At 38.0% G+C, this 23,508-nt stretch overlaps 1 protein-coding gene across 2 annotated transcripts in view; it reads right to left on the reverse strand.

Annotated features, from left to right (window-relative positions):
- The window catches only part of LOC144692634 (WD repeat-containing protein 47-like), a 59,697-nt gene that overhangs the window by 27,620 nt on the left and 8,569 nt on the right, over nucleotides 1-23,508 (reverse strand). For both annotated transcript variants that reach the window (XM_078561700.1, XM_078561698.1), the window contains exons 2-9: nucleotides 18,876-19,059; nucleotides 15,441-15,524; nucleotides 14,255-14,339; nucleotides 12,065-12,867; nucleotides 6,142-6,280; nucleotides 3,543-3,721; nucleotides 3,089-3,352; nucleotides 2,437-2,530 (exon numbers count right to left, since the gene is read on the reverse strand). In XM_078561700.1, the coding sequence (XP_078417826.1) occupies nucleotides 2,437-2,530; nucleotides 3,089-3,352; nucleotides 3,543-3,721; nucleotides 6,142-6,280; nucleotides 12,065-12,867; nucleotides 14,255-14,339; nucleotides 15,441-15,524; nucleotides 18,876-19,033 (1,806 nt within the window). In that variant the 5' untranslated portion in view covers nucleotides 19,034-19,059. The remainder of the gene's footprint in view (nucleotides 1-2,436; nucleotides 2,531-3,088; nucleotides 3,353-3,542; nucleotides 3,722-6,141; nucleotides 6,281-12,064; nucleotides 12,868-14,254; nucleotides 14,340-15,440; nucleotides 15,525-18,875; nucleotides 19,060-23,508) is intronic.

Genomic DNA, 23,508 nt, shown 5'->3' on the forward strand with positions numbered 1-23,508 from the left:
AGTGAGGAGGGAAAGCTAACCATTGTCAGTCACATAAGATGTCACCTGACTTTGAGAAGGGCCATTCAGTGCTGTTGCAGGGTGGAAATTTGATAGAATCATAGAATGGTTTCAGGAGGCCGTTTTTGTCTGTCATGTGTATGTCCATTCTCTGCAAAAGCAATTTTTAAACTAGTTCCACTTTCCCTCCCTTTCCCAGTAGCCCTGCATTTAAATTTTTCTTTACGGGCTTATCAAATTCCCTTTTGAAAGCCACAATTGAACTTGCCTCCAGCACACAATCAGACATTTCCAATTCTATCTACTCACTGCATTAAAAAAAGGTTTTCCCTCATGTCACCATTGCTTCTTTTGCCAGTCACCTTAAATCACCTTGAAAAAGAGGGATGGCATTATTGAGTAAGGAGAATATTACAGTACTGGAGAGAGAGGATGCCCTGGTGACGTCATGGGCAGAATCTATTTGATTAAAGTTAAGAAATGATAGAGATACCATTACACTGCTGTGTATTCTATAAGCCACCAACTAGTGAGTATATAGGAGCAATTTTGCAAAGAAATTACAGACAGGTGCAAAAACTATACAGTAGTGATAATGAGGAACTATAATTGTGCTAATATAGACTAGGATAGTAATAGTGTTAAGGACAGAGTGGGGGAAGAGTTTCAGGAAAATTTTTTTGATTAGTATATTTCCAACCCAACAAGGAAGGTTCTGGTGAAAGAGACAGATCAACTGTCAGTAGGAAAACATCTAGTAAACAGCGATAATAGTATCATAAGGTTTAGGCAAGCTAAGAAAAAGGACAAGGAGCAATTTAGAGTAAAAATTAATAATTTGAGGAGGGCCAATTTCAGTAGGGTAAGAACAATCTGTCCCAGGTATATTGGAATCAAAAATAGGTGGGCAGAATTGTAATGGAACAATGGGCTACCGTTAAAGAGAAGATAGGTTGGGTACAGTTGAGGTACCTTCCCACGAGGGGAAAAGCAAGGGCAACTGAAGTCAGAGCTCTCTGAATGACAAAAGAGATAGAGTAAGGTGAAGCAAATAAAGACAGATATTAGGTTGATAATACAAGCAAGAGCCAGAACTATAGAAATGCTCAGAGGAGAAGTGTAAAAGGAAATAAGAGAGGCAAAGTGTATGATTAGAAACTAGCAACTATCATAAAAGGCAATCTAAACGTCTTCGACAGGGATATAAATAGTAAAAGGGTAGTAAGGGTAGAGGTGGGCTGATTAGGGCCCAAAAAAGGGGAACCATGCATGGAGGCAGGGGACATGGCCGAGGTACTGATCGGAGAGGTTCAAATATTGAATTTCAGGAAAGACTTAGCAACAAGTAAATATGTAAGTAGACAAACAACCTATATTAAAATTCTTGAGTCAAACTCCATTGAAAACTTATGTAATGGGTTTTACAATGTAAAAATATACAGTTAGCTGATACAGTTCTGTGTCATGCCTGTAGTGGCACTCTAAATAAGATTTCTCATGTTAATCTGATCAATAAGCTATGCAGCTCCTCATTAGACTGTCAGGGTCAGCTGAACACCATAATCTCAACTTCTCCATAGTTGCTGCTGGTTTAAGTTAACTTCTGCTGAAATATTTAAAAATTATATTTGCTTCTTGAAGAAACCTTTGTAGTCCTCCAATCTGAACAGGCCATAATGCTCTCCAGAAACCACAAACTCAATCTGTAGTTCCTTGTGCTCTTGCTACAGCTTCTCGCACCTAGCTGGCTGCCTAGGCTACAGCCTGTGAGTATGCCAGGAATGCACTGCAACACCAACACACAAAAACAATGGTGAATAAGTGATTATCAATTAATGGTAACCAAAAATTAAAAAAGGAAAATCTGACACCTGATCAGTGTATGCACATGTAATTGGGTCAGATCCTGTGCAACAGAGTCAATTTTTCAAGCAACTAATACAAGTGAAAATAAGAGGCTACAGATTTCAAGTACATAAAGTACAATTTCAAACAACAGAAAAATCACAAAAAGTAAACCATGGCTATGAATAAATTCCTTCTTAGCTCAACAAAAGAATGAGAGTTTGGATTACCAAAAGAAAATTTCATGACTCCTGTCCCCACCACATTATGCCATCTATAACTTCCCAACTGAAAGAACAGCAAAAGATAGTTAGAGAGGAGGACATATACAGAAATTTAAACACAAAAGACAGTCAGAAATCAGAACTCAAAGAGAAACAAAAAGTGAGAAAATCTAAATGCAGATAAGGACAGAAAGAAGGCTGACCATATTTTTCAAAGCTATGCCGAGTTATTAGTATGTAGGAAATTGGTGGAGATGTGGAATTAATATCAAACAATTAAATACCTCCATTATCAATCTGCTTCAGTGAGAATCTTTGTTAGCTTAGAATATATAGCACACACCAATACATTCTGACATTAGTGTACCTCTTCATCCTTTGCCCCATCTCCACTGACTGAAGTATTTTCCACTACTGATGAACCTATTGCAGGATCTTTTGATGAAGATGAAGAATCTGCACTACATAAAAATAAAATAAAAAGCTACAGTTAATTACAGCAGAGTTCCTTTTTAAAAAGTCTAGGACAGTGTACCGTTGTTAAAAAAAAAATACACAAGCTCACGGAGCAATTAACTGTAATTGTCAAGTATTTACAGTAGCAAATCTGTCAGGACAACACGTCAAGTCATATTGCTTGCATTGCAGTTTAGAACTCTATTCACAAGCAATTATTCCATTTTCAGAACCATGGAAACATTTAATCCCATCATGTTACTATTGTACTAGTCTTGTCAACATCTCAGTAGACTGGGAGAAAAAACACATTATGCACTGATTCGTGATGGGCTAGAGCTGTTCAGTTTACACCGCCTCAGAAGGGCTGGCTCAGTGTACAGCAGATTAAACGAAGGAAGTATTTGGTCCACAGAGGGTATTGTAAATGGAAATGCTTCACTGCATGTCAATTATTTATATATTATAAATATGCATAAAAGGAGACTTGCAGCTAAAAACTATTAAATATTTTTCACAATTTCTAGTCATGCATTGATTCTGTTGAAATATATACACCTTACTTTTGCATGGTAAAGAATGAGGAGCCCTCAGGATAGGGGAATGCATTCCCTGTGATTGGTTTATTTGAAGTACTTGTGCACTGGCTTGAGCCATCGGACAATCCTGAACACTGTTGATTAACTTCAAGTGGTGTTAAAAAATTAGTGGCTGAAGAGCCATTTTGTACATTTAGTTGATTTCCATTACACTGTTGGTTAGGAGACTGCGCCTCAGTGTTAAGATTATCCATTCCTAGATTTAATTCTTCTAGCTTTTGCATTGATCTGTTTAAAAGACAAAAAATATTTTAGTACAGATATTCAGGCTGACTGTTAAATTGTATTTCTTAAAATCTTTGTTGAACCACTTGTTTTTAAAAATAAGATACAATGGTGCTGTGTGAAGAAACAAATTGTTTTTGGGAAGGAAAGGAATGTGGGATGTGGTAGCATTTGTACCAGAGCACAAACTGACTTGTTAAGGAACTGCTCTGTGAGATTCTGCTGTTGGCTTGTTCCATCATCTTCATTGACCCCTCCTTCTAGTAACATTTGCTGGTACATTTGCCTTTGTTGCTCCTTTTGCTCAAGATGCTGTTGGTAGCGCATTCGCTGTCGATAGTACTCTTGAAATTGATCTGTGGATTCCCTCAGCTAAAGGGTTAAAGAAAATTAATGAATAAATTATTTGAACTTATGAAACGACAATTTAAATTTATTCAAATTTTGCTTTATATTTCAGTAATTAGTAATTTATAATTAAGCAGAATCTTGTGCCTAATGTTGCAAACTGCAGGCTGCTTGTTCTGTCAAGAAACCCACTTTGTAGCCTTGTATTTTATAACAAGGAAATGTCACTTCATCAAACTGCAATCTGCGTAAAAGTCCAATAATAATGCAGAATCAGAAAATATGGACGCTGAGAAAATACTTTGGCTCATTCAAACCACTCCTTCCAACAAGAACAGACTCTACGCAATCTATCAACATCCTCGGGGTTACCATTGACCAGAAACTGAACCGGTCTAGCCATATAAATACTCTGGCTACAAGAACAGATCAGAGGCTATGAATCCTGCGGCGTGTAACTCATCTCCTGACTCTCCAAAGCCTGTCCCCATCTACAAGGCACAAGTCAGGATTGTGATGGAATACTCTCCATTTGTCTGGATAAATGCAGCTCCAAAAACACTCAAGAAGCTTAACATCATCCAGGACAAAGCAGTCTGCTTGATTGGCACCCCATCCACAAACATTCACTCCCCTCCACACACAATGGCAGCAGTGTGTACCATTTACAAGATGCACTGCAGGAATTCAACAAGCTTTCTTAGACGACCTTCCAAACCCATGACCACTACCATGTAGAAGGATAAGGGCAGCAGATAGATGGGAACACCACTACCTGGAATTTCCCCTCACCACCCTGACTTGGAAATATATCACCGTTCCTTCACTGTCGCTGGGTCAAAATCCTGGAACTCCCCTCCCTAACAGCACTGTGGATGTACATACACCACATTGACTGCAGCGATTCGAGAAGACAGCTCACTACCACCTTCTTAAGGGCAATTAGGGGATGGGAAATAAATGCTGGCCTAGCCAGCGACGTCCAAAGTCCATAAACGAGGAGAAGAAAAAAAATCACCCTTTGAAGAGAAGTGAAAAATCACAGGCAAAACTTTCCTCAAAAAATCCTCCAATAGTTAAGTGAATAACTGTAATCCAGCAAGGTCCCAGATACTGATCTGGGTTGAGTTAACCTTATCTGGCGCATCAATAGGGTATAACAATTGGCCTTGGGAACAGGAACCTTGGTTATAGGAATGCTCACAGAAATGTATGTGTCGATCTTGGCTCTTAGTAGGAATAGGCTCAACTATAGTGATCCAAAACAACTTGCTAACATTCATCCCCTGGATTCATATATGTGGAAGTATCCACATGAGGTACTGGAGGTTTCATGCTGTTAATGTAATGTGGTCCAATGAGATTTCAATTTCAGGGTTCGTGAAGAAAACAAAAACAAAAATGTTGTTGTTGTTCTGATATGTAGTCCTTCTTTCTTTAGCAGCCAAAAACCTGTCAGTATTTGCAACCTGTAGTTGTGCTTCAAAAACAGACAGACTGAAAATAAAGAAGTTAACTCAAAGATCTTCTTTAAGAAGGGGTAATAAACAAATTACTGTCAACCATTATTCACAATGAAGCAGATAAGAATCAATAGCATTTCCCAGAAACAAAGCTGGAGTTCTCCAAATACAGTTCAGAACAATTGAGAAGTACAATTGAGTCTGCCTAATGAAATAACAGTTGAACTGACCAAATGGTAACATTATAAGTACAATAACAATAGGGGAACTTCCCTTATACACTTTACATTAGGTGCTTTTGAAAACATTTGCAATTTCAAGAAAAATCTTTAAACAATATTTTAATTTCATTGCACTAATATTTTATAAAAACAAAATTAGATATTCTGAACTATTTTATTTTCAAAATTGAATCACATTGATTGCTTTTCTAAATTTTGCCAGACTAGCGAACACTCAAGTCAAACAAATCACTAAATGAACAATATTGAACAGCTTGAGATAGGCTTTGGAGTCAGAGGATAGGGAGCTATGTTATAATCTTTAAGATGAAATTAGTGATCGTAACACAAATTATTAGCTCAAAGCTTAATTGGAGATATGAGTGATCAATGGCAATGTAGGCAAACTGAGGGACAAAACACAGCTCATTCCTGCTTGCGGGAGTTTCTCCCAAATGCTCTGCATCTCTGGATTCGTTTCAATTTTTTTCCTAACTCCACTTCTTTACTGACCATACCTGTACAATGAAAACCGTTCGTAATGTTACTCTGAATTGCAGGATTATAACTTCTAGTAAATAGATTCATGGTCAAGAGTTCAGCCTTTTCCTAACTAGAAACCTCTGATAGTTACCCTGGAAAACAGCAGTGAAGTTTTATTCTCTGATTATTTTTATCTATGAACAAAAACAGCAAGATGCAGGTTTAAAGAGAAAAATACCTGAAGAGGTAGTATTAATATAATAAATCTAACATTTACCTCATTCTTTTCCACTTTAGAGGTGGCTGTATTTGATGCCACTTCTATGGAATTGACAAGTGATGCTTCATCCCGAATCAAAGTTTCGCCATTACCGCTAGCAGTAAACTGCTGAACTCTGGGTACTGGGGAATCTGTCCTATAAGACATGGTGGAGGAGTGGAGAGAAAAGGAAAAGGAACTGAATGGTCAAAATAGTTAACTGATTATAATAATTACTTTTAAAGAACATGTAAAAACCAAACACGGAGAAAGGAATTATTCCCCTCGGAAGCATTACTTGCATTGTGTCCAAAAGACTTTCATCCTCACAAGAATCAAAAGATTACACTGAACTTAGATCCTTAGAGGTCATTAAAATTTAAACCTGTATATGTCAGAGGGGAAAAATGGATACGATCTGGTCACGCAATTGTCACATGAAATGCAGAACTGACACAGAATATTGAAAAGCCAGTTGCCCATGCCGAACATTCCAAGTGATAGAAATCATGTCACAGGTCGATGTAAATGTTTTGAAAAGTATGTATTTTTTGCCAGTGTTTTGGTTTTACTTCAGAAAAGGAAACTTTAAATTTTCACAAAGATTGGGATAAGCAGACTAGCACATCAGAAAGGTAGTGAACTTCTGAGTGTGTCTGGGATAGTTTTTTGCAGCAATATTTCTCAGATCCAACAAGGGGGCACGCCACATTAGATTTATTAATGAGTAATGAGCCAGATTTAGTTAACAGCTTAAAGGTAACGTGAACACTGATCAAATAGTGATAACATGATGAGTTCCATATAGTACTTAAAAGGGAGAAATACAAAACAACTAAGATTCTACATTTAGGTAAGGCTGACTTCAATGGGATGATAGAGACAATCCACAGTAACTGGGCAAATTTGTTAATGGGTAAAAGGGCAGATGATTGGTTGGAGGTGTCCAAAAAATAATTTGTGATACAGACCAGTTTATACCCCTACTTGACCGAAGAGACAAACATGGATAACTAAAAAGGAAAGAGACAAAATAATCTCCATATACAGCAAGAGCAGCATTCGGGCTTGGAAAGATATGTGGCATGTATGTTACTTACCACTTAAGTGTCAGGCAATTACCATCTCCAACAAGAGAGAATCTCACCATCTCCCCTTGATATTTAATGGCATTACTATAATTGAATCCTCCACAATCAACATCCTGGAAGGTTACCATTGACCAAAAAGTTAACTGGACCAAAGCCTGTCTAACTATCTACAAGGTATAAGTCAGGAACGTGATGGAATACTCTCCACTTGCTGGATGAGTGCAGCTCCCATGATACTTGAGAAACTCAACACCATTCAAAATAAAACAGCCCACTTGATTGGCATCCCATCTGCCACCTTAAACATTCACCCCCTCCACCACTGATGCACAATAGCAGCAGTGTGTACCATATACAAGATGCACTGCAACAACTCACCAAAGGCTCCTTCGACAGAATCTCCCAAACCTGCAAACTATACCACCTAAAAGAACAAAGGCAGTAGATGAATGGGAACAACAACACCTGCAAGCTCCCCTCCAAGCCAAACATCATCCTGACTTGGTACTATGTCATCGTTCCATAACTGTCACTGGGTCAAAATCCTGGAACCCCCTTCCTAACAGCACTGCAGGTGTACCTACACTACATGGAATGCAACGGTTCAAGAAAGCGGATCACCACCACCTTCTCAAGGGTAATTAGGGAAGGGCAACAAATGCTAGCCTAGTCCACATCCCATGAAAAAAACACTTGGACCCTGGCAAATGGGGAAAGGTACAAAGAACAGCAAACAGTGACAAAACAGATAGCAAATGCTACAAAAAAGAAACATGCAAGGGACATCAAAATCAACAGACGTTTTTACAATTATAATAGGGAAAAAAATGAGGGGTCAGGAGCAAAGTAAAAATTGCTTAAAAATTGATCATAGTGATATTGTCAATGAAATAAGGAAATGGCAGACATGCTGAATAATTACTTTGTGGCAGTATTTACAGTAGAGGAAGAGGTCAGCATAACAGATATCCCAAGGAAGCTAGTATTAAATCAGGATCAGGGACTCACTAAATTTAACGTAAGCAAAATAACAGCAATGAAGAAAATCATGGTGCGAAAGCAATAACAAATCCCCAGGACCAGATGCTTTCCCTCCCAACATTTTAAGTTAAGTAGGTGAGAACATTGCAAATGCCTTAACTATAATCTTCCAAAATTCTCTCAATTCAGGAACCATATGTTTAGTTTGGAAAACTGCGCATATCACTCCATTATTTAAGAAAGGTGAGGGGGGTGAAATCAGTGAATTATAGACCAAATTACCTAATATCTACTGTGAGGAACTTTTACTAGAGTTCATAATTAAGGATAGGGTGATTGCACACCTTTAAAATTTTCAGCTGATCAGAAAGTGACAGCATAGATTTGTAAAGGATAGGTCATGCCTGATGAATCAGATTGAATTTTTTGAAGAGTTCACTAAAGTAGTGGACAGGGAAATGTCTAAGGAGTTACTGTTCACTGTATTTATTAACGACTTAGATGGAATAGAAAGCCACATATCCAAATTTGCTGATGGCACAACGATAGACAGCACTGTAAAGGTATAAAATTACAAAGAAATAATCATACAGGTCGAGTATCCTTTATTCATAAATCCAAAAACTGAACACATCCAAAACCACACTGTTTTTTTGAACTTCATCGACCTTTAACACAGGAAATCTATGACCCAAGCCGACATGAATCTTGCCAACCTCGCCTGACCTTCAGCACGGGAAGTCTAGTTATTTGTCTGCTCTGTTTACCATGCAAACCCTTTCCTACAAGCAGGATTGCAGATGGGGCCACAGGTGGGAACTTATTACAGGTAACCTGTATTTATTATTAAGTGGTACATCTTACTTTTCTAACCATTTTATTTACTTTAGACCAGGCTTGTCTAATCTTTCCACCTGGAGGGCCACGTTTCCATTTTTTTCTCGTTCAAGGGGTTGGTGAGCAAATTTTAGAAAGATAAGGTTTGGCACAACATTAAACATGAATTTCAAAATAAAGCTGAGGTATGAAGAAAAGAAGCAACTTGCTGAGCAAAAATAAAGCAATGTCAAAGCAATAAATTGACAATTAAAAAGACAGTAATTTATAAAAGATCAAAATTAGTGTATGATGGGACAGACACAGCGACAGGGCATAGTATAGTTAGGGGAATTGATACTGTTCTCTGCAGCCAGGACCAAGATTCCCGAAGGCTGTGTTGCCTACCTGGTGCCAGGGTTAAGGATATCTCATCTGGGCTGCAGAGGAACTTGGAGTGGGAGGGGAAAGATCCAGTTGTCGTGGTCCACGTAGGTACCAACGATATAGGTAGAACAAGGAAAGAGGTTCTGCTGAGGGAATACGAGCAGCTAGGGGCTAAATTAAAAAGCAGAACCAAAAAGGTAATAATCTCCGGGTTACTACCTGAGCCACGAGCTAATTGGCACAGGGTCAATAAGATTAAAGAGGTAGGTGCGTGGCTTAAAGATTTGGTGTGGGAGAAATGGGTTCGAATTCACGGGACATTGGCATCAGTACTGGGGAAAGTGGGAGCTATTCCGTTCGGACGAGCTCCACTTGAATCATGCTGGGACCAGTGTCCTGGCGAATCGCATAGCTAGGGTTGTAGATAGGGCTTTAAACTAAATAGTGAGGGGTGGGGGGGGGGGGGGGGGGGGGGGAGGGTTCAGTTGCATGGAAATATAAAAAATCAATGTTTAAGGAGAGGGTAAGAGTGTAGGTTAGTGACAAGGCTGATTGTTACCAAATATTCTTGTACAATTAAGCACGATGTATAAACTTTACAGAAGTCTCCAAGAATAAATATGTTTTAAAATCTATCTATTCAAATTTGAAATGCAATAGGGGAAAAACTATATTATGTATATCTGGGTTACAATCATTTTACAACCTGAAATCCATGCAAGACAGCCTCCTAAAAGTGGACTAAATTCTCAGCTTTAGTGTTTGCATTAAAATCTTGAGTTATACTGATACTTACACATTCAAATCACTTCACACCAAAGCAAAAACATTATAAACCACTAAGTTGGAGGACTCTTCATCCTTTGAACTTAAATTATGCTAATATCTTGCTAGTGTTTCACAACTATTCCAATTAAACATGCTCTGAAGGCAAAAATGCTTAATTTTTTTCCCTAAGAGAGTGAATAAATTGCCAAACAATTCTGGGAATGAAACAGAAGTGGCAAGTTTTATCAAACACGCAAGAGGAACAGCTGTGATTAGAGGGGCAGCTTCTTTCAGAATCTTCCACTTCACTTCACCGGCATTTTGAAAATTGCCTCCAGGGACCACATTTGGGGGGCTTTGCGGGCCACATCTGGGCCGCACGTTGGACAAGCTGGCTTTCGACTATAGCTAGCCGAGGCTTCGGCCACTGTAATGTAAGTATGCCTAGGCCTGTATGCGGTATCCAAAAAAAACAAAATTACCTGAAATCTGAAACGCAATCAGTCCCGAGGGTTTCGCATAGAGCACTAGAATAAAGGGGGTAGAAGTCATGTTTCAACAATACAAAGCCCTGATCAACTGGAGTACTTCAATTCTGGCAAAAAAATTGTTTTGTTTTACCACAAGTTTTTCTCTGCTACAAAAATAAACTCAACTAGTTAAGTTGCTATTTTAAATCACCTTCTTCCATCCAGTTCCAAGTGATCCCAGTGACATGTAACCACAAGCGACATTTAAAAGGCTGTCACTTCGGGCTACAAAGAAGCTTCGGGATTGTGTATGTTGGGTTAGGAGGGCTTATTCTGTGCTTTAAACTAAAAGGAAGGTGATTTAAACTAGCAACTTAAATAGTTGAGGATATTTGTGTAGCAGAGAGATGCTTCTTTGGTTAAGATTAATTGAATTAAGAATCATTAACTCCCATCTTCATTTCTCTTACTGAGATGTTTATTTTAATTTCCATTCTGGAGAACTATTTCAAACTAAATTGTGAAAATAGAACAAGGGGACAAGATTAAACTAGTTATTGGTAAATTTAGGACTGATTTAAAAAAATTTGGGAAGATTTTCTTCACATGAAGAATGTCTTTCATAATAAAGTAGGAGACAGAATATCTGTATGGATCCCATGGTGGGGATGGGGGGGGGGGGGGGGGGGGAGGAGAGAGAGAGAGAGAGAGAGAGAGAGAGAGAGAGAGAGTGAGAGAGAGAATTAACAACAATTTAGGGTCTGAGATGGGTTGAAAAATCACCTTTAAATGCACTTATCTTGTGACTTGCAGAAAAAGCAACTAAGGTTAAATTTCTTTTTTACCCAGGAATCAAACTCAGGTTTTTCACACAAGCAATTTTTCATTCTCACCAGCTCTAACTGCTTGCCTGGAAAAATTTTTATTTCACTGCACCATTCCTACGATTACCTCCTAATTAACCAGTCTACATTCTTTCCATCAAATAAAGTGAGCTTGTTGGGAAATTATAAATAGTCACTTGGTAGTACAGAACTTGAGTACTGCTGAAAAAAGGGAGATTGTTGAAACTTCTCGTCTTGTACTCATCAGGATAGATGCAAGAATGCCAAATTTCAAAGGGACTAACCATTTATACTGCATGAGAAAAGGATGGAAACAACACCCTTTTCTCATGTAGTATAAATGGTTGCTCCCTTTGAAATTAAGCATTCTTGCGTCTATCCTGGTGAGTGCAAGAGGAAAAGCTTTGCCAGTAAATTATAAATATTAAAATATAAATCAGTGTACAATTTTTAATGGTCTGTTCTAAACTTTAATGGCATATTTATTATAAATGATTAACAAATCACAAGAAATGGCAGTTAATCCAAAGCCTTTTACCTAAAAGGTAATAAAACATATAAATAAATACAAAAATAAACTAACCTTTCTGGTGATTCCTCGTATATGCTATGACAGTCTGTGTTTTCCAGCATGAGACTTCTGGAAAGATTTTGCGTGCCAGGATAATGAAAGTTTGCAAAAGAATGAGACATTGGAGAACTTCTGTTCACTATATCAGCATTACGCTTCTCCTGACTAGTCAGTCCATATGACAGACCATCTAAAGCTGGGTTCAAGGAACGTGACATGTATGCATCAGCAGACTGTGGGCGCCTCATTGGGGATGATGGGTAAGGAGACAGTTTATTAATTAGTGGTGTTAAAATATCAGAGTATGAAGACCTTGTGGGTTTTACAAGTTTATCTGTGTGGATATTCAAAATCTTTTGTTCAAAAGCACAGGAGAAAGTATCGGGTGATAAATTTTGAAGCCATGAGAGAAGACTCAAATCCAGATCATCACACCCATTTCCACATAGCAAATCAATTCCAAGCAGTACTTCACTCTCACTGATTTCTTCACCAGTGGCTCTACTCTGACAGAATTCCACACAAGACTCGTAGAGCAAACCTTTAATGACAAGTTGAAATAACCTGTTATTGCTGGCTTTGAAACCAGCTTCACTCAGCTTTCTGTCAGCAGGGATGAACTCTGCCACCATAACACAGGCCTCATCAAAGCACTGGACACGAGCAGTGCTGGGGTTCCAATCCTTAAATTCCGCATGGTTTGTTAAGCGAGGAAGGGTAAGTAATAAACAGAGTTTGCTGTAGTCTTCCTTGGAGGGACAATGTTCTTCTAGTGCATGGAGACACTTCACAGCCTCTTGCATTGTATACTCTAGCTGCAACAAATAATATCCAAGAGCTATAAGTTTTTTTTACAACAAGTCTAACTTTTAAATTCAAAAGTATATACATAATGCTAGCCGCAATATCCTTCTTGAATAGGAGATCCAAACAAAAACCCCGATTTTCTTTTAAACATTTACACTCTACCCACTCTTATTGTAACTTATTGTAACTTATACTTGTCTCAAAGTACGGGATTGAGGAAAACTTGTTATTGGGGGGGCGGGGGGGGGAGCGAAGAAATCATTGAAATAAATAAAAAGCTGATGCAAGTTTACAATCATATGAAGAGATAGAATGAGAAAATACTGATCACACTGTTTATTAACTCTTCATTTAAAAAAATGTCTATCTGGAGACATTCCCTGTAGAAAGGCCAAAGGACATTTTCCTTGTGCCTGAAAAAAATGCAGGTAGAGAACCTGGGTTAGCAGCATTAGCTCAGTTTGTGAACATTAAAATTAAGACTGGCAAATCAAAGACCATTTTTTACCTTATACAGGTTATACATATATATATATATATATATATATATATATATATAGTAGAAAATAGTCTGCAAACCACTATTATGTCATCACTATATTGAATAGGAATTGTAAAAACATTCATGCTTAACCTTTTCCATGTTTTCTATTAGAAAAATGACTCAGCACAACATCATTTCAGTTGGTTTATACTACTAGCTTCAAAGTACACATCTCCCTTTTAATCAAATATATCTGATTTAAAATACAGTTACTATTAGTTAATTGGTAAAGTATAGCATCGCAAACCAATGTTACTCCAACAACTTTAATATAGAAAACATTGAGGCAATTCAATAAATTGTAATCATAATGAAAATCAACATCAAGTCAAGGAAAGAGATATGAGGAGGGGTAACTAAAATCTTGGTCAAAAAGGTGGGATTTAAAAGGATCATATAAGAGAGGGAACTGGAGAAGCCGAGAGTGGGAATTTTAAGGAGTAAAGCCTAGACAGTTGAATGAATGATCTGAGCTTTTTAACAGACAGACAGGAGGCCAGCCAGGAAAGCATTGAAAAAGGAGAGTCTGGCAACAACATAAATAAGGGTTTCAGCTCTGCATCAAGTGAGGCAAGGGTGATCTTACAGAAGTAGAAAGGTGCAGTCTGTGATAGGAGAGGATATGGGGTCAGGCGCTCAGTTCAGAATCAAACAGCACACCAAGGTTCCGAGAATATCAGTAACTAAACAATTAGCAAACTTGACTTTACAGAGTAGAGATACTAAAAGCATCTGGGGGCAGTTACATGCGGGCCTCCAGTGTTAAAAATGATTCATTTTACCATTTCCAGCATTTCAACTTACTTTACAGAATTCTACATGAGAGCAAATTCATCAGTTCAAATACTTACATGTTGAGGTTCATCATCTGCTGACACTGCATTGTTCACACACAAGGCTTCCAAAAACTTCTGTTTCAATATAATATATCGGAATCTGGAAAAGCAGATTAACTAGATTAAATTATTTTGTACTCCATCAAAATGGTTAACAATGAGTAGATGAATTATGACACATTCTCACAATAAAATAAATTATGACACATTCTCACAATAAAACTAAAAAAATTATTAGAAATCAGGACATAAATAAGACAGAACATAGGATTAATTGGCTGCATTTCTTCCATTATAATAATGCTTTCATATATGTAATCACTAACTATAATTTTAACAGTAAATTTCTAATATTTCCAATATTTAAAGCTGCGAAATTTAGATGCCTACTTCAGCTTCCATCTGCTTGTATACAAACTTCTTAAACTGAAAGTTGATTAATCTGCTAGTTAGCCAGACAACCACATATACTGTTTTTACAGGATAAACACAAGTCAAAAGAATCAAGTGACTTTTTGCAAGAATGTTAAATGCTAATTATGAGGGGCAGAGAGAATAGTTAGAACAGTAGTCCATACTGTAAATAAATGCAGTTGAGTAATCCAATTGATTTTTGAGAACGCTGGTCCAGCTGTTTTTCTTGAAAATAACATTTCATGGATTGAAAATTTGGTATCAAGTTCTAACTATACTGCAAACAGCTTTCATTAATTGTAGATTGATCTTCAGTGATTTGTATGCGATTGTTATTTTTAAAAAAAGGGAAAACTAAAACCAAGAGCCTGAAATGCTAATTTCAAGTGATTAGCTACATCAACCTACAAGTACAAAGGCAATAAGCTGCAATTTTTTGTAATGATTTATAATTAATTAATTAGTCTTGTGGCCAATCTTCTTTTCAGCTAAAATGGAAAAGAGCCATCATTAGTCCTGTTCTTTAACTCACAGACAATGGTAGGGCTAAACCAGATAGAGTAGACAAATGAAAGAGCAAAACAGCAACTATTTTTCCCCCCAGACCTCCTAACTAACTGCCTCTAGTATAAGTATGTCTGTTTTCAAAACTAATGGAGGAGAAATATTGCTTTGAACAACTGTGTCCATGGTAGATGTCTAAAATGCAAGGACATTGTTACATCTACAAAAGCTCGTTTAGAAGGAGGGAGAGGTGAAAACCAAGAAGAAAGAAAAATGAACTAACCTTTTTGCATCAAATTTTTCCATACATTCAAGTGGCTGGATGAACTGAAGCACCTCATCCCAATGGCCATCAAGTACCAGCTGTCTGTAAAATGCCCAAAGCTGATTTTTTAAGGTGAAATACTACATTATTTAAACCCAAGTTTACACTTTCACATTAAATGTAACGAAGAAATTAATGCAAATGTCATCACCATTATTTGACTGTAACTCTTATCACTTAAAATATAGGAAAAGGAAAAGTAAGGTAGTTCTGGTTATTTCTTTATTTTGCACTTGTAAGTCTGTATATTGTGGGTCTCCCTGAAGGTTCAGTATGTTTATCCAGCAAGAAGCTGAATCATCTTCACCAGGCTTATTCCAAGTTTCCCTAGTCTGTGGTGATATTAGATGGAGCAATGGTAGGAAACTACCAAGATAAAAGCAAAATACTGCGGATGCTGGAAATCTAGAACAAAAACAAAAATACCTGGAAAAACTCAGCAGGTCTGACAGCATCTGCGGAGAGGGATACAGTTGATGTTTCGAGTCCGTATGACCCTTCATCAGAACTGAACGAAGGGTCATGAGGACTCGAAACGTCAACTGTATCCCTCTCCGCAGATGCTGTCAGACCTGCTGAGCTTTTCCAGGTATTTTTGTTTTTATGGTAGGAAACTATCACTGGTCTTAGAGCCTCGAGTCAGATTGTAAGAATTGACAGGACCCTTCTCTCGTTCAGAGAAGTCCATATGTTTAGATGAGGACAAGATTCCACTAGGTTAACATTTTTACTGTAGTCAAATGGTGTGATTGCATAGATTGTGAGAGCTCAACACAAATAATAGCCTCTGTGACAAATTATTGGAGGATGCCTGTTGCCCATAGAACCTTACCTCAGAAAGAAGTCAATTACTTTCGAAGATGACAGAAACGCAAAATGTGGCAAAACAAAGTCTGTCCAATAATTTCAATAAACATTCAGTTAAAATGGGTCAGCATGTGTCTCCTATTATCAACAGACTGGTGTACATAATTTTTCATCTTGGGCACAGAAATTGCCACCCACTGAAGTTACAAGTCATATTTCCTTGAACCTACACCTGCATTGATTGCACTTTTGTTGAATTTAACAACGAGTGCATCACATTAAATTCCAGTATTCAGCTATATTTGTGGGCAACAGGTCTATGTGCCCGAATGTGTGGAAACTCCATAGTCACCATGGTTAAAATGGGACACTTTGATCCAATTAAATGAGTTTAAATTAGTGTTTTGATGCCTTTGCCAATTCATGTCCAATGTCAAACACACATGTTGGAAACTTGTAACCTTCATCTCTAACAGATGATTCTGTTGAACCATCCCCCAATAGTTATAGCCAATTTGCCTGTAGAATGCCAGCTATCAGCCAGAAACTCAGTCACATAATGGTAGTGGCTAATTTGCCCTTTGTTACCAGGTCTCATATTAAAACATATATAATTTAAGTATAAGGGTTTTTCACTTTGCACTTTGTAAAGAAAAAAGCCTACTTGTGAAGTCACAGTGCAACTGTGTTATATAGTACTTACAGGTGAATAAATTGACACAGAGGTTACAGTTCAATGCTTGCTGGGAACCACACTTAAGGACTCAGCAAATAATTTGGTTCAGCCAATTCTGGAAGATTTCAAGGGCTGCAGAACTGGATCTTACAGGATTGATTCCACTTGAATGAGCAAGAACCCTTGACAGTTTGTGATCATGTTCCAAGTAAATTCATTCTTAGCTTCATTTGGATCAATCTGGGTGGAGAAGATTTCCAGGAAAAGGGCTCCAGACTGCCTGGTGTTTCCAGAGCTTTTATGAACGAAGTGGCACAATGGGTCAGACAATTGCCTTTCACCTCTGGAGTTTGGGCTCAAATCCACCACAGATTGATGAGCATAACTAATAGCTGGAAAGGCTCTTAGATAATTGCTGACCTTCCACCTCAACGCCACCTTCCCGCATTATCTCCATATCCCTTTATACCCAAAAAACAATTGGCCTCTGTCTTGGATATTCAATGACTGGACATCCATAGTTCTCTGGGGTAGAGAATTCCGAAGATTCTCAACTCTGTGTGAAGATATTTGTCCTCATCTTGTTTCTAAATGGTCAACCCCTGATTCTGAGACTGTGGCCCCATGTTCTAGATTTCCCAAGCATCTGTCACGTCAAGCTCCTTACAAATTGTGTGTGTTTCAATTAGGCTACCACTCATTATTCTAAACTCCAGGGAATACAGGCCTAATCTACTCAATCTCTTCTCATTGTCCAATCTCCTTATTCTAGGAACCAGTTTAGTAAAGCTTCTTTACACTCCCTCTAGGACAATGATGCCCTACCTTGAGTAACGAGACCTGAACTGCACACGGGTACTCCAGATATGCTCTCACCAATATTCTGTATAATTGTAGTAAGACTTCTTTACTCATACTCCAATCCTTTTGTAACAAAAGCTCACATACCATTTACCTTCCAACTACTTCCTATACTTCCATGTTAATTTTCTGTGATATACATACAAGGGTACCCAGATCCTTCTGAATGCAAACATTTCCCAGTCATTTACTATTTAAAAAAAATCTGCTTTTTAAAATTTTTCCTGCCAAAATGGATAACTTCACACTTCACCTTTTCTGAATGCTCCTGGGATTCCACATGTGAAATAATTTTATGAAGTCTCAATCCAGTTCCCAGGGGACATGAACCTATTGCACAAAGCTGTTCCAAATTCACCACACAATAGCAATCTCACTGAAAGAAAGATCTGGTGTATGATTTTGAAAAATAGTTACACTGGTTCAGTATAGGGTACTCTCAAGGTTAGGGAACAGTACAAGCTTTACTGCTAACAGACCAGCAGATTATACAATAACAACCTCCGTCAACTGCTTAAAGATTGTGAAGTCTCAAGTTCCAGTTTGTTGCTGTAAATGACTTCATGAGAATGTTTTGGAACTAAAACTCTCAAACAAGAGAACAGAAGAAAGATACATCCTCAAGGCTGAATAATAAAATGTTAAACCAAAAGCAAAATATTACAGATGCTGGAAATCTGAAATAAGAATAGAAAATGCTGGAAACACTCAGCAGCATATGCAGCATCTGTTTCAGGTCAATGACCTTTCATCAGAATTGGAAGATCTTAGAAATTAAGAGCTCTTAAGCATGTACAGCACCAAGAAAAAGGAGGAGCAGGAAAGAATAAAGCCAAAGCCCTGTGATAGCACCAGGGGCAGGAGTTAATAAACGACAAAAGCAATGATGGTGCAAAGCAAAAGGGAGTAATAAAGGGGCTAGTAAATAAACAAAAGATGAGTCTACAGAAGGTGTGGATGATTACAGCAGGATTTAACATTTACATTTATAAATGCTATTTCATCCAAGACTTACAAAATTAAAATACACTCTCAACAACACCACCTACCTGAGGAAGAGCATGTCATCTGAATAGAGTCCATTTATAACACCACTCTCTTTCTCAAGAGATAGCATACTAATATGAAGTTTCCTTGAATTAAGAAAATCCAGGATTAGTTTAATTATTTCCGCCTCTTTAACATTTATTGTCTCCTCGGCTGTCATGGTTACAGCTTTCCAAGTAAGCTGACCTATAAATAAAGCATAAAATTTGAGAGTGATATTTAAGAAAAAAAGTAACCATTTGTGTGCTTTGCACTGAAATTAACTTTCATTAAGTTTCATTCTTTGAGCCATTAATTTTAGCCCTTATATAGTTCTGCAAAGTAAGCAGTTCTAAATGAGAATGTGGAAGATCAACAGATTTTTCCAATAGGCAATACAAACTTTCAACAAGTAGAAAATCTGATTAGAATATCCTGTTTATACTCAAGTATTAATATCTTTGAACCAATTTTCCAGTTTATTGTATAATATGAATTGTCATTTGTGGTGTAACATGTATTTTTTTACAATACAGAGCAATTTTTTGTCAGCGGAATTTTGACAGCTGTTAAACACTGCAACCTTCATCACTATAGAAATTGTGCAAACATTCCAAAGAGCATGCTACCTGTAGTATTATGCATGACAGAGCCAAAAAGGAGGAAGCGTGCATTACACAATCTGTACCTTTAGCATCCAATCCAGCAGATTTCCACATAAAAGTTATTGCATATATTAATTCATTATATGAAGCATTTGAAATGTTTCAATGCGATAGCTGTAAAAGTTGTGATGCACTCCTCTAAGAAATTGATGCAGTCCATTAATTCTGCTAATAGCTATTAAATGCATTAGTGTCACAATAAAATATCTGCATATTTAGTCATTGAAAAATTATAATGATAGGTGGCATGGCACACCTGAGCATTACAGTATGACAGGATGAAGATTATTCTGTTGAGTTGTGTATCAGTTTATTAAAAAAATTCTTTCACAGGATGTGGGTGTCCCCTAGCCCATCTCTAATTGCCCTTCAGAAGGTGGAGGTGAGCTGTGGCATGTTCAGGTCGTGGGGGTACACTCATAGTTCTTATGCTGTGTAAAAATACCAAGGGAAGTCAGGCACTTTTCTTTATGGATGAGAAAAAAAAAAATGGCATTCCTGGGTCACTCTCCTGTGTCTGAGATCAAAGGAAACTAGCTGTAGAGGTAGAACATCTTAGTTTACTAGCATTTGGTTAGTCTCTCCAGGAAAGGAGAGGAGGAAGAGAGAAACGGACTTGCTGAATGTTTTGGGAATTTAAAAAAAAGGTAGAAAAACAGATGATTTAAAATGGAACCGATTGCAAAACCAGGTAAGCAGGAGTACAATTTCTGTGGTTCAATGAAACGTTCAGCTGGTCAACTCCTTAGTTGTCAATATTTAAGGATCTCTTAATTATCACAGACTGTTTTAAAAATAACTATGAAGCCACAGTAGGAACTGCCTAAGCCTGCTACAGGAAAAATAAAGCAAGCTCAGGGGGGTTGATAGGTGTTTTAGACCAAACAGCCTTCCAAGTACAGTTGTTTCCAAAACTTCAGTAATAGATTGACTCAAATGTATATGAATTTTTTGGAAGGAACTTCCTGGTCTTAATAAGGCTGGACCTTTCCTCTATAGTTACATCACCACAACAGCTGAAACCCAAGGGCTTCTCCAAGGTGTAAACTAAGTCTCAACAGCTGGAGCAGAAGGCCATCTTCAGAAAGGGAAATGGCAGAGCATATCTGCTAATGTTTCATCATTAAAATGTTTAAAAAGTACATGGGTAACAGTGTATTTCAGTTATTAGGTTGAGATACTTAGGCTCTATTTTAAGATCTCAGCATAATCTTTGTACCTCTGAATATCAATCTCCAGCCAGTTTCAAGAATTCAGGCAGAAATTTAAGAGTATTTTAAAAAAAAATACCATGGTATCTAGCTTTTCTTCCACTCCTTCAATTCCACCCTTTCTCAAGCAGCTCAAGATATTTCTTCCATTTTGATTATACACACCTCTCATCCTAAGACACTCATGATACTCTTTCGAGTTATCAACAGTCACAGATTGCAACTCTTTTTTTTGAGTACAATCACAGTTCTTGGTTTCCGGGAGTGGGACATGAACCCACAACCCTCTGATTCAAAGGCGAGGGTGCTATGAACTGAGCCACATGATGAACAGCTGCAAACATTAGCTTCTTCTGATCATTATTTTGCGCATGTTTCTTTAGTACACCCATGCAAACCATGAGTTCTCCATAGGTGTTTTGTAAATTAAGTTTTTTTCAGTCAAACCATATCATGGCTGTTATATTTCAACATGTCAAAAGTTATTTTCAACTGCCAGTGGGTTTCTGCTATGGTTTTAAAATCCAAAACATCAACATCACAAGATATTAAAGAGCTTCAGGAAAATAATTCTTCATCTAATATGACAGTTAGTGCAATCAAATGTATAAATTGTACACTGGATTGGAACAATCTTCTATGGTGGTGATCTAACTACTAGATAAATTAATTATGAAGAAAAATCTGCAATATCCACAAAAATTTTAATAAGACCATTAAAAAACGAATACCAACTAAGGAGTCTGCAATTAAAAGCTTAAGTGCAATACAAAATATCAATACTTAATGTGTGTATTTTGATATTTATATATTGTAAACCAAAAGACTTTCAACAGCATGGCAGCTTTGAAGTGCAGCTTATGTTGTTGTGCAGGTATATATACCAGACATTGTGCATGCAACACAGAGCACCAAGACAAATAATCAATTAATCTGTTTTTGGAGGTATGAGTTAAAGAAGAATTCTGAACAGGACACCTGTCTGTCTTTGTCTGGTATTACAACTTGCTTCTATATAATGTCTTTAAGCTAGAAAAATGTCTCGCGACATTTGCTTCATAGATATGAGACCCAAGCAGCTGAAGGAACAGCTGTTAATATTTTTTGGAGGGGGGGGGGGGGGAGAGAATGTGTGGATTGACTCACATGAGGGCAGTGAGAGGATGAGGGCACTCAAAGAAGCAAAGCTGAATGGTTGCAGCAGGTTACAGGACAGGGTACAACAGGTCATGAAGTAATTTAAACAGGGGAATGAGAATTTAAAATGAGCTCAGAGGGCATTAGAATGCAAAACTGAAAGGTCACAGGTCTGAAATGTTAACCCTGTTTCTCCCCACAGGTGTTGCCGTAACCTGCTGAGTATTTCCAGCTTTTCTGTTTTTATTTCAGATTTCCAGCATACACAGTATTCTACTTTTTGATTAATGTTTACTTCACTGCCACTTCTCTTCCAGGAATGCCTACCTTGAAGTAGTTCTGCTCTTCTCTGACAAGATTTTAGTTGTATCTTTCACCTTGTTCACCTTCATTGCTTTCTATTTCCCTCATGATTGATCATGTATCCACCAAAACTCACTTTCACAGCCACATTTCCTTCCACAGCAACTGTCTCTGACTCCAACTTATTTCACGTGGATTCCGACTGAAATTCCATCCATCATGTTTCAGATCCACCCATGATTACAAGCATCTCCTAGACATTCAACACTCGATGGACTGTTCTCACCACAACCTCAGATTCACACTCTGTGCCATGCATTGCCACAAGTACAATCTAGATCTTTCTCTTTAACAGCACCAATTCACTATCTCAAAGATGTCCTACTCTACAGTTTCATTTCATCCTTTGACTCAGAAACATGGAAACATAGAAAATAGGAGTAGATCATTGGGCCCTTCTAGCCTGCTCCACCATTCAATATGATCATGGCTAATCCTCTATCTTAACGCCATACTCACGCTCTCTCCCCATACCCCTTGACGTCTTGAGAGTCGAGAAATCTATTTCCTTCTTAAATACATTCAGTGACTTGGCCTTCACAACCTTCTGTGGTAGATAATTCCACAGGTTCACCACCCTCTGAGTCAAGAAGTTTCTCCTCATCTCAGTCCTAAATGACCCACCCTGTATGCTGAAGACATCAGCCGTCTCAATTTCTCCACTCCCTTCACTTACTCTAACCTGTTCCCCTCTGAACTTGCTGCACTGTGTCTCAGGTCTAACCTTGCCACTGTTATCAAACCTGCTGACAAGGGAGGTGCTGTTGTTGTCTGGCAAACTAACCTCTACTTTGCTGAGGCTGAACACCAACTCTCCGACACTTCCTCCAACCTCCCCCTGGACCATGACCCCACAACCGAACATCAAGCCATTGTTTTCAGAACAATCACTGACCTCATCGCCTCTGGTGATCTTCCCTCCACTGCTTCCCACCTCATTGTTCCCCAACCCCATAAAGCTACCTCCTTTCTAAGAACCATAAACAAGACTATCCTGCTAGACCTATCATTTCAGCCTGTTCCTGTCCCATTGAACTTATTTCTTCCTACCTTAACTCTTTCCTTTCTCCCTTGACATCTCTTTCTCCCTACCTACACCCATAACTCTTCTAAAGCCCTCTGTCAATTTAAAAGTTTCCAATTTCCAGGCCCAAACCGTCTCATCTCCACCATGAGCGTTCAATCTCTCCACATCGCCTTCCCCTACCAGGACGATCTGAGGGCTCTTTACTTCTTTGAATGGAGGCCCAACCAATTTCCATCAAACACTACCCTCCTCT

This window comes from Cetorhinus maximus, chromosome 17, assembly GCF_964194155.1.
Source record: "Cetorhinus maximus chromosome 17, sCetMax3.hap1.1, whole genome shotgun sequence".
NCBI classification, from domain to species: Eukaryota; Metazoa; Chordata; class Chondrichthyes; order Lamniformes; family Cetorhinidae; genus Cetorhinus; species Cetorhinus maximus.